General features: G+C 40.0%; 1 protein-coding gene across 1 annotated transcript in view; it reads right to left on the reverse strand.

Moving 5' to 3' along the window:
* Window positions 1–439: 439 nt before the first annotated feature.
* Window positions 440–12,130, reverse strand: part of efnb2a (ephrin-B2a) — a 51,874-nt gene continuing 40,183 nt past the window's right edge. The window contains exons 3-5 of the mRNA XM_028799217.2: window positions 9,546–9,638; window positions 8,630–8,728; window positions 440–3,439 (exon numbers count right to left, since the gene is read on the reverse strand). Coding sequence (XP_028655050.1) covers window positions 3,045–3,439; window positions 8,630–8,728; window positions 9,546–9,638 — 587 coding nt within the window. The 3' untranslated portion in view covers window positions 440–3,044. The remainder of the gene's footprint in view (window positions 3,440–8,629; window positions 8,729–9,545; window positions 9,639–12,130) is intronic.

Genomic DNA, 12,130 nt, shown 5'->3' on the forward strand with positions numbered 1-12,130 from the left:
AACCAACTTCAGTTTGTAACAGACTTGTGGAATGTGATTGTTTTAAGATTCTTCAGGAATTGTTCCTGGTTATTTAAAATGCACTGTGTAACTAATGCATAACTTAAAAAAAAATATGCAGGCTAAGAAAAACAAAATTAAAAAAAAAAAAAAAATGAAATAATACTGTGATACTTACACACTGGACCACCCTCCCTCCCACCACCACCACAAAATAAAAAATAAATAAATATTCATGGTACGCGCTTATGGCACAAGTATGCAGCAGTCAATTTGGCAAGTATTTCTTAACCAATTACCTTTTAAAACAGTGCAAAAAGGGGGGGACGGAGGGAAGAAGTGACACGGCTTTTAAAACAAGCTTTATAGCTAAAATACATTGCAAAAAAATGTGATCTCTTTTCGTCATTTTTTTTTTTTCCTCTTTTTTACAAAAACCTTTTGTTTAGAGTTTATAAAAACATCTTTCTATTTACATAAGCTGGTTACCAAAAAATTGTTTTGCGGTGTATTCTTATTCTTTCCTAAAAAGGTAAAATAAGGCTATTGTAACAACCCAAATTTCCATATACAATACAAACATTAACATATGTACAGTAATCTTCACTACTAAAAATGTACGGTGCAAATTTCAAAGTCAGGTGACTAGGGATGACCATACAAGCAAGGCATTTACAGTAATACCCTGAAGTTGTCAGCAAACTTCAGATTTAAAAAAACAAAAGGAAAAAAAAAAATAATAAAAGAAATTAGTCAATAGATTGTCATATTCTGCACCAGACTCTCAGCAACCACACACACACAAAAAAAATATCCAACTGATTGCTGGTTGCATTTTATATTTTCACAGTTTACTTCATAACCACAACACAGGCAACTGATGTTACGCAAAAAGCTGCTTCTGACTAAAATCAAAATTATTAAAAAAATAATAATATTGGTTTAAGAACACTTTCCATGGGTGTAAGGACTGGAGGAAAAAAAAAATAAATTGCATATGTGCAGTACTTAGTAACTATGGCAACCTCTTAAGAGAGTCGCCGAGTGTACACGTTATGATCTGCTGCTTGGTCAATGTAATTTTAAGGTTCAAGAAAGAGACAAAATAATCATTTCGGTGACAGTTCATTTATACATATGCACTCCTTGGAGGACTGGGATTCCTAGTGCGGTTATTTCTCTTTCCTCCCACTTCAGAATATAAAGATATTGCCATAGTAACGGATCTATGTAAAAAATACAACTAATTTTGTTTTCATTATTCCAGAGTGCGCCAAAGCCTTAAACACTTACAAATAAAACCACTTCTGTGTTGCTGCACTGTATAAAACAACATAGGAAAAAATAAGAGAAAAAAAATAAAAATTCCACGTAATACAACACAATTGGGAAAGGAAATGCGATGCCAGTGGGAGAGAGGAGACAAGAATTCCCAGAACATTGTATTTATTGTTGTAGCCATTTATCATCATTTCCATGTTCATGCGGTTGTTTCTTCACCTCCTGTAATGCGAGACATGAAGGGAGAAGATGCTAGGGCTTACTTAATAAAATAATTAAAAAAAAAAAAAAAAACCCTCACAAAGTCCGCGCCCCCCCACCCCGTACACAGGTTATCATTTGAAAAAGGCAGCTACAGATTGAACATTTCATAAAAAGGGACATAAAAATAGCCTAGCTTGCATAATGTGCATTTTTCCGTTTTTTTACCAGAATATATTATTACATTTCTCATACCACGTAAGTCATGTGCTATATTTACCTAGAATAAATAAGTCTTTCCTGCCCCCAAATGTACAGTTATTTGGAAAAGAAAAAAATTTAGAGTGAAATAAACTGAAACTATTTTATGTGCTTTACAGTGGAACAAGAGCACCAATGAACTGCTGTGAAACTCACAGGACCTGCACTGCAACGTACTCACAGAACAGTCGACGTAGTACCTCAGTCTGCTTCGGCGTCAACCAGAAGACGACCAGGGTCCCTAACAAGCTGTAAGGCAGTTTAAATTTTTAATTGTTTTATTGCCTGTACCTACAAATAATCCTGCGACCTTACGACTGCGCAACGCACCACGCCAGGCCCCCCTCACTTGTACTTCATTCTCCGCTTTCACCTTTCTACTCCGTTCCTTTTAGCCGACCGCGTCCGCCGGTACCAAAGTGCTACTTAAAGAAACATCAAGGGGTCGCAGAACGTAAGTAGCAGCGCAGCAGCACCACCAATAATAAATGTGTGGCGGGCCCTGTTCAACGTGAATTCCCGAGCCTCGACACCATGTGCATGGGCCCCCCCACCACCCAAGTTCAGCCTTCCAGTGGACTTGCCTCCTGTTCCCCCACATCATTCCACTTATTTACGAAAACTTTTCAATCTACTAAGCCTGTTTGTGGCTTTTAAATGTATGGGGGGGATAAAGGGAAAAAAAAAGTGATGTTTACATGCAAATTAACAGTGTCAATATTTCATAAAAGTGGGAAAAAAAAATGCCTCAAAAGTTTGGGAAGAACAAAAAAAACGCACATCAAAGTGTCTTCAAGTAATTAGAGTTGTGATACCAGTGGCAAACTTCAAAAAGAAAAAAAAAGAGAATACAGACTTACTTTGAGAAACTCCTAAATTAAAAAGTTATGAGTAACGTAAAATTAATAAAATAAAATTCAAGGGCCAAAATGTTTTAAATGCGCAGAACATCCAGTCCGTGATGCTCTGTTCAAGCCATCCCTCATATTTTGTCTTTTTTTTTTTGCTTCTGGTTTTTTAATTCCCAGGATGTTGGCATCAGAACAAAAAATACCCCTCAGCCGGTACTCCAGTTTTAGATAAGCCTGCTTGCATACCACCAACAACCGTGGCGATCCACCGAAGTTGCTCTCTTGATCTCTCGTATGGGAGTTCATGTTCAAGTCTTTCATAGTGCACAATTAGCCACTGAAAAAACCCCAACCACAAAAAGCAGCTGAACAGGGAATTCTCCATTTAAAAAAAAAAAATATATATATATATATATATGACTATTCTTCAGCAGTGGTCCTCCTGCTAGTTCAAACTTTATAATAAATGTTCGCTGGGCTCTGTGGTGGCATCTCTTGAACTATATAAACTGGATGTCCATAGTCTCCACTGACTTTTTCATAATGAGGGCAGAACACGCTGTCCGCAGTCCTAAGAGGGATGATAATGTCACTGGGTTCGGAGCCATTGTTGTTTCCCCCGCGTTTAGGGGTTGCGAGGGTGCTGAGAGAGAGCGTCGCAGAGTGTTGTGGAGAGTGTTTCCTATGCCTTCGACGGTATTTCATCAGAAGGACAACCAGCATGATGATGATGATGATGAAGATGACAGAGCCTGAGGCGATCCCAGCAAACAAGGCCACTTCAGAACCAACGATGCTGGAGGAATGGCCTGCTGTGGTGGTCCCATCTGTGCCAGATCCAGGGTCTAGTGGAAAGTAAAAAAAAAAAAAAAGATAGTGGGAGTTAGTCAAATTTTAAACAAGCATTCAGGGAGCATAAACTATCGCAAAACCATCACATTAAACTTCATCAGAGACCATCCTAATGCAGGAGAGGTTTGACTGAAAAATTAAAACAAAACAAGACCACCACCCTCTCCACCACGCTTGTTTGTTTGTTTAGTAATATAGTTAAAGATGTCCCAATCTCTCATCCTTTTTAAAAAGGTTGTCAAGATTTCTCTTCCCACCTCATGAAATGGATTTTAAAATTGGAGTACGACACCAGGTAAGGTTATGAGATATACTGTATTTAAAACTTTTTAACTTTTAAAACTTTTTAAACTAAATATTTACAGATGTCGGCTGCAGCCAAGTAGTTGGCACGGCCTCCTCAACAAGAGGCAAATCACGTGCATGTGGCTTACTTACATCCATCGATTTCCTAAATGTACTCGAGTAAAGTTGTGTGTTCAATGGGGTGCTGTGCCTTCTACCAGCAGCACTGGATGCAACACAAGCCTAGATGGAGTAATGTATGGCATATTCAATCCTTTTGGAGTCTGGCATTAGAAGACACAGATTTGGGAGGTAAACCCGTGTACCCCTCGGAGAAAACTCCCACACAGAAATGGTGTGTAAATCGAGACAGACCTTACGATTAACTGGTTTCATTAAAAATTTGCTCACATGAGGGTTTAGGGAGTGTTGAGATTGTGTGCTCTGTGATGGATTAGTGTCCAATCCTGAATTTATTTCTGCTTTGTTCCGGCACCCCATAACCCTTTATACTGCAGGCAGGTGGTTAAGGCTCTGAACCTCAAACCCTAAGGCTGTGGGTTAAAGCCCACTGCAGACACCATCTGACTATGACCTACCTACTTTACCTGCCTGAGCTCCAATTCGGATAAATTGAAAAATAAATTGCATCTCAAATGTTGCAAGTCACCCTGAATAAAGACATGAGCCAAATAAGTAATAATTGATCTGGAAAGGCAGATCAATAGAGGGATCGATGTGAAAGGCCAATCTCACTGCTGACACCAGTTAAACCTTGGGAAAAGTGAATTCACCTGCTTGCGTTCTAAAAAAAACAAAACCAATGGAACCAATTCTCTCAGACTAGCCGTCCCCCCCCATGGCACTGCTTGCGTAGTAATGAAACAGGACAGTGAGGAGGGCCCTGCCTGGCTCCTCAATCCCGACGTCACGCTTCCCCCTCCCTTCGTCCTGTGTGGATTAGCGCGAATATAAATCGCTCCTGCAGAGCGAACCATGATTCTTAGTCATCATAAGTGGGGGGGGGGAAAAAAAAAAAAAAAAAAAAAAATCAACCAGAATGTTCAAGCAAATTATAGATAAAAAACCCGATCTAAATAAGTAGTTCTCATTCGCCGATTAAGCACGCGAGTGTGGAGAGCCCCGTCCCCGTCCCCACAGTCATCCTACGTCTCTCTCGGATTCGTGTAATTAAATCGAATTATGACCAACCGGAATGTTCAAGCAAATTAAAAGGAAAACAAAAAAACAAACCCCTCCCCCCCCGATCTAAATCGGTTTAGTTCTCTCGTGAAAAGTGGACAGACATTGGATTGTATTTCTCTCTATTATATATAGATAAAAAAAAAAAAATCTTCGAAGGAGATGACACGTGATTTTCTCGGAGAGACATTTATACATCCTGCGAGATGAATCCACGCCTGGGGCTGAAAATAAAGGACAAAGAGTAGATGACAAAGTAGAATGTCGTAACGAATTCAAAAATGTTGGTGCGGTACACATGCAGAGCAGGTTAGAGATGATGGAAGTATGAAAATTTGAAAGTCTCAAAAAAAAGGATAAATAACGGAACAGCGAAAAGAGATCAAATATAATTGTTCAGATTTAAACTTTAAGTCGGAGACTTGTAGATCGTCTAATTCGAGTTGCCATCGAGAACTAAGAGATTCTAAAAACGTTGGTGCGGTATAAAGTCTCGTGAGACGAAAGAATGTCATGTTAAAAGTCTCCAAGTCACTCCATACTTACAACTATTTTCAAATAAGACCACGGTCATCTAAGCTCAGTCGTGTGAATGCTTTTGGCAGACACACTTCCTTATAAATTTTATGAGGACAATAATTTTATATGTTCTAGATGACACGTCAACGACTAAGCGTATAAGAGTGAGCAGGGACAAAGTATCAAAAAAGTCATTTATTAGAGAGAAAAAAACGATATTCACTTGCAGGCATTTATATGTTGCGTTGCCACGATGCAAGTCCAAACACGGAATCAAAATTCAATGCGATCTTGAAGAAACGTTAAATTCCAAATATTGTTTTTACTAAAATTTTAAAGTAAAAGTGAAAATAATGTATATGTAACAATTACCATGAAGATAATCTCTTAAAATTGTTTATCCGGTTAACCAAATGTGAGGGTGGGCAAGTGAAACGAGGAGGGGGCAGAGCCCACCTTGTATTATATATTAGTAAACCTTCAAAATAATGTGCAGTTAAAGTCTCAACAGCATTCTCAGCATTTCTGGAGCTTAGGATTTTTTTTATAGATAGAAGTATAATGGGTGGCACGGTGGCGCAGTGGTAGCGCTGCTGCCTCGCAGTTAGGAGACCCGGGTTCGCTTCCCGGGTCCACCCTGCGTGGAGTTTGCATGTTCTCCCCGTGTCTGCGTGGGTTTCCTCCCACAGTCCAAAGACATGCAGGTTAGGTGGATTGGCGATTCTAAATTGGCCCTAGTGTGTGCGTGTGTGTCCTGCGGTGGGTTGGCACCCTGCCCGGGATTGGCTGGGATTGGCTCTGTGTTCGGATTCAGCGGGTTGGAAAATGGATGGATGGATAGAAGTATAATTGGATAAAGGCATCGGCCAAATACATACATGTACAGTAAAGAAGTTGCATTAAAAGAAGAGAATGGCGGATTGCAGTAAACAATGCATACATCTGTACTAGCAAAAAACATTTTAAGCAATCAACATTTTGTATAGTGCTCTTCACCGAGCGTACAGGCTCATAATGCACCATTTCTGGTAAAGTTAGAGGTAAACTTGCCAAAAGGAATTCATAACATTTGAGATCCTGGGAGATTATAAAAAAAAATATCAGGCGCTCACAAACACGCACTAGACATTCCTACACTGCTCGAGTTTGCTCCCATCTTGCTGTATTAAAAATGTCTAAATGTGTGCAGTTTGCTTGCAAAAAACCTTCTCCACTATCTGCAAAGTGTACCTAATTAGCAAGGAATGGCAAGCGCGTGTATTTTTCACCCCGACACTACAGTGTGTGTATCGATTTATTCTTACAAATTTAAATCCATGCAAGAAGAGATCAAGCTGACCCAACACGGGGCAAACGGGTTAACAAAATACATAGATTGTGAATCAATCTAACTTATGTCAGTGTCCCTTTGGTATTAAAACAGCTGCATTGTGTCAGTTTGATCTAACAGTAATTTTAATTTCAAGCTATTAAAATATTTGAAAGGATGGAAAATAAAGCACCTATTAAATTTAAATAATTTAATGAATTGTGAAAAGTGACTTTATTATGTAGGTACAGAGGACTGGCAATGTTTATTTGGGCCCCCCGTGTGTGTGCATGCATTTTCACCCTTCAAGACCAGGGATTGTTTCTGTTTTGTGCCCTAACCCTGCTAGGACAGGCTCCAGCTTCCATGCTCTGTATAAACCAGGTTAGGAAAAATGGATGGATAAAGTGAACTTCTAAACCCAATCTGATACACACTAACAAATATAACCTACAATTAGCGACCTTGCGTGGTTCATGAGGGCCGCAGATGGCATCAACGGGCAGGAACACACCCCTGGACAGTCCATCACAGGGCATACTAACACATACACCAATACGTGTTAGCACAAGGCTAATTATGTTCATAAGAATCACTCGTGAATGCTCTGAAATCAGATTTTTTTTGGTCAGAAGCTCCATATGTGAGATACAGTTCATCTCTTCTTGATGTCCAGTTATGGAAAATTTTTTTGGGGTTTGGGGGGTCTGGTAACCCTTAGTTTTGGCCCTCTAGATAATTATTATTATTATTATTTTTTTTTTTTAAATCTAAAGTAATCAAATGACCCTTGGATATTTATTTTATGCTATGTGTAATTTTAATTCAGGAGTTTCTCAAAAACGATTAGAAGGACAAAGTTGTGCATGAAACTTCAAAAGATCCCTGGGGTTCAGACCACTAATGGGATATGAGGTGCCAAAGTTACTTTTTCACAAAACAAAAAATGGGGGAAATCACTCATTTAAGTCATGTCGCATGTCATTTTGTGTCATTTCAAGGTATGACCCCACTTTAGATGGCCATTTCAAAGTGACGTTAACCGGATTAATGCAAATGTTATTTTTGATCCTTTAATTAGTGGTCTAGCTCACTATAGGCCTGCATCTGAGGGGTAAAGAAGAAGATAGTTCTAATCCAATCAGACAGTCAGTGTTGCTGCGTGTATAGTATGCCCTGCCGTGGATGGTCCCGGTGGGCTTACGATCAACACAGGTTTAATTTGGTTTTGCCAATCAAACGCACAAACTCCAGGATATATAAAATACCTTTATGTCTGTGCCGGATCTAAAGAGGTTTCCAATACGATTCGTCAAGTAAACCGTTTTGGGTTGGACAGTTTTCATCAGCTCTGTAAAACGGACGAAAACCTTCTTGTTGCAAATGTGGAAATCAAAAAGCAACCCAACGCGATTTAACCTTCTGAAATGACAGTTAAACATCGTGGCCACAAACGTGGTCCGGTTTCCCAGTGAATTGTATCCGCAGCAGATCACGCAAAACTTAAATTAGCATCAAAGTTTAAAGGATCCGACCCAATGTATATCTTAAAATCTCATTATCTTCCATTTTTTCCCCCCCATATAGCAACAGCTGTGCGGATAAGACTTGAGCATCGTTGTATGCGTGCTCTCCCGTTCTTGTTAACATATTTTAAAACTAATTGACTTTTTTGGAATAACGAGCTCACTATTGCACGTAGGAACCATAAAACAAGCTTAGCTGTCCATTTACCCCTTCTGCTCATTTTTCGAGCAGAAACATCCACACGGTTTACTCTGCAGACGTGCGCTAATCTGTTCAATTACTCGTAATTTTTCTTCTTTAAAAAGAGGGGAGGGTGACAGTGACTTGAAAAAGCACTTACTGGGTGGTCTGCCTGGATCCAAAGGTTTATTGGTAGCTTCTGGTGCCATCTTGGGGCTTCTGGTTGCCGGGGTCCCTTTTCGGGGACTGTCGTTGGGTCCTGTAAACAGGAAAGAGAGTCTCGTGAGTAAAGTGCCCGCGGCTTCCGATTTTGAACGAAGACGCCAAATTTTCCCAGGGAGCAGCGTGCTGAGACAGTCGCGCAACCTCAAATTTTGGGGGAAAAAAAAAATAAAGTGCTAAAGGCAAACCGGGTGGGCAGTATGGAGGGTCAGTGAGCAGCAGGAAGAAAGAGTGCAGATTGGGTCTTTACAAGATTAGGTAGGTCACGCCGTGGTTCGTAGAAATCAAAACACAGGTGTTCCACTGTTATAGTATTTTAATTTGTGCATATTATATGGGGGCGGCACGGTGGCGCAGTGGGTAGCGCTGCTGCCTTGCAGTTGGGATATCTGGGGACCTGGGTTCGCTTCCCGGGTCCTCCCTGTGTGGAGTTTGCATGTTCTCCCAGTGTCTGCGTGGGTTTCCTCCGGGCGCTCCGGTTTCCTCCCACAGTCCAAAGACATGCAGGTTAGGTGGACTGGCGATTCTAAATTGGCCCTAGTGTGTGCTTGATGTGTGGGTGTGTTTGTGTGTGTCCTGCGGTGGGTTGGCACCCTGCCCGGGATTGGTTCCTGCCTTGTGCCCTGTGTTGGCTGGGATTGGCTACAGCAGACCCCCGTGACCCTGTGTTCGGATTCAGCGGGTTGGAAAATGGATATTATTATACTTAAAATGGGTAATTTGTGCTTTAGCTGTAAATATAATGCTAGGAGCATGTACTCTGTAAAGAGCGCTATACAAAAATGAGATGAACTTAACTGGATTGAGTTGATTTGTGAAAGAATACCAGAAATAAGCCAACAAGTACAGCTTACCTTGGCCGACCTTCATTATAATCTTCATAGAATTGGTCTGACACACTCCACCTTCTTGATTCTCCAAACCCGCCAAGGATCCATTTGAAGTGGCTGAAAGAAAGGAAGATCGGAAAAAAATTCATGATTTTCAGTTTTTAGTGCAATTCATCCAAACTGAATGATGCTGCTGCATACAGAGACTGCTTGACTGACGGGAGTAGAACTTCCCAATTTGAAAGACTGATTTGTAACAAACAACCAAGGATGATGGGCATGAAAGGCAACATAAATAAATAAAAACGAGTAATCCTGCCACCTGCCCTAACAAGACATGTTTATTAGCAAGAAGGGAAATCTTTAAAAGCTCCGCATTAAATTTGACCAACATCCTTTTGTTTCAGTTCTTATCTCTACGTACTGGAATGTTGTTAAAAGAAAAAGAAAATCTTTTGAGTACATCAAAAGAAAAAAAAAAAAAAAATGCCTTGGCGGGTAGGGTGCCCTGGACCTTGGCAAAATCCTTGGGTGGCAGGAACGACCATCTATAGCGTTTTGGAAACAGCTGTCGTGATTAATAATACAAAAGCAGGATTGTGTAGCCAGTCTGCCCCTTTGGTAAGCACAGCAGTTTCCATTTGCAATGCATAATTTAAAGTGCTGGGTCTACACCAAGAATTCTTTCAAGTCAATTAGCTTTGACTCATTTTTAATAATTGGTGCCATAAATTGCAAGCACTATGACACAGTAGTTTTCGGGGGGGGGGGGGGGGGTCTGGGGGGGGGAAGAAAAGAAAAAAAAAAAAAATCACGAAGGAAATTCAGCTCTTCTGTAAAGCTGCTATTTCAGTGCACAACACACGCACAGCGTACAGGTACGTAACGGAGAAGGATTATCCTTCCCCCGGGCATCCATGAGGCAGTATGTGGACACAAAAAAGAAAAACATTCTTGTCAAACGCAGATGTCAAGCTTTACTGACAGACCAAGGAAGGGGAAAATAAAAAGTGCATTTCTCCTCACTGGTGGCTTTTTCAAATCGAGGTTAAAAACTAGAGTGAAATCCAATGTACAAAAAAGAAAAATGTGCCCGATAAAATTTATTTGACCACAGTGGAGACCGAACACATGCCCAGAAAACACACCCTCACATTTAATACATTTTCATCTGATAATTATAACCGCATCCCTAGAGTCCGAGTTACAGCTTTTAGACAGGCGGCTTGAGGCCCATCAGGTCAGTAACATTCAACTAATCAGATGAAAGAATAAGCTGCCGGATTTGCGCTTGTGTTAGCGTTCATTCAGAGCGATTAGAAAGAGAGACAAGTAACGGCAGCAAAGCGCAGGGGTGGAACCATCCCTTTTGGAGACCTTTCACCAACCGGAAGGGAATTAAAAGCCTGTCATTTTAGCAGCTTTGCTTAAATCTGCCCAAAAAGCAGAACCTATTTAAGTTTTATTCTCTCTCTATATATATAGACATACATCTCTATCGCTATCTCCACACACATCTCTCTCTATATAAAACATATATACAGTACATCTCTCTATACACACACACACAGCTATACATACATATATGCACAGATACAGCACATCTCAATCTCTATCTACACACACATCTATATATAAAATACATACACACACCTCTATACATATATATATATATATATATGCAGATACAGTACATCACTCTCTTTATACACAAATACATCTCTCTATACACACACCCCTACCTAAATACACAAACCTCACTACATAAAAAAAAATAAATAAATAAATAATATAGGTCTCCCTAACTAGATATTCCAAATTCAATTCAGTTTATTGTTATATATTGGTGTTTAGTGAAAAAGTTCTATATAATTTTTCTATTATAAAAATCTGTAAGTTAGTAGATTACTACACACAAATACAGGCCTATATATTGTATTACACACATACCCTAAAAACATTTGCACATATACACATTTCTCTCTCATTCCAGTCAAGGTCACAGTGTTACAATCATCGTAAATGGCGCTTATCAAGAGATCACCTTCATGATGATGCTGCTAGTTTATTTCTGGGCACACACATAACATGATGCAGTTTAGAGTTGCCATCGATACAGCACTGGGCCTTCGGGCTGTCCAAGCGGACACTAGTGGGGCAAGTAAACTCCATGCAGAAATGTCATTATTTTGACATCAAACTAGAGTGACAACTGCTGTGCAAAAACCAACCTTTGATTTGTACACGCATTTATTTGGGTAATCTCGGCTATGAGCGATACAAACTCAGAGGCCTGCAAGATCAGGTTGCATTTAAAATGTAACATTTTTTGGATGACCCTGAGCAAGTGAGGAAAAGCGATTTACTCAGGGTCACCTAATGGAGGTTTGGCTGTAGGCATGAAATCAGCAGTTTTTTTGGGTTAAGGACTAACCTTATCTGCTTTTCCACACTGGCTAAATAATATGTTAGGCAGAGTATAGATTACATGATAGGACAAACACAATTCAAATGTAAAATACGTCTATTTGTTTCAACACAGCCACTTCATTCAGTACAGAGTAACAGGAATGTCGAGAGTGAACTTTTGGAGAGGACGTCAGTTTGAA

The sequence above is a fragment of the Erpetoichthys calabaricus genome, chromosome 4 (genome assembly GCF_900747795.2).
Source record: "Erpetoichthys calabaricus chromosome 4, fErpCal1.3, whole genome shotgun sequence".
In the NCBI taxonomy this organism is placed as follows: domain Eukaryota; kingdom Metazoa; phylum Chordata; class Cladistia; order Polypteriformes; family Polypteridae; genus Erpetoichthys; species Erpetoichthys calabaricus.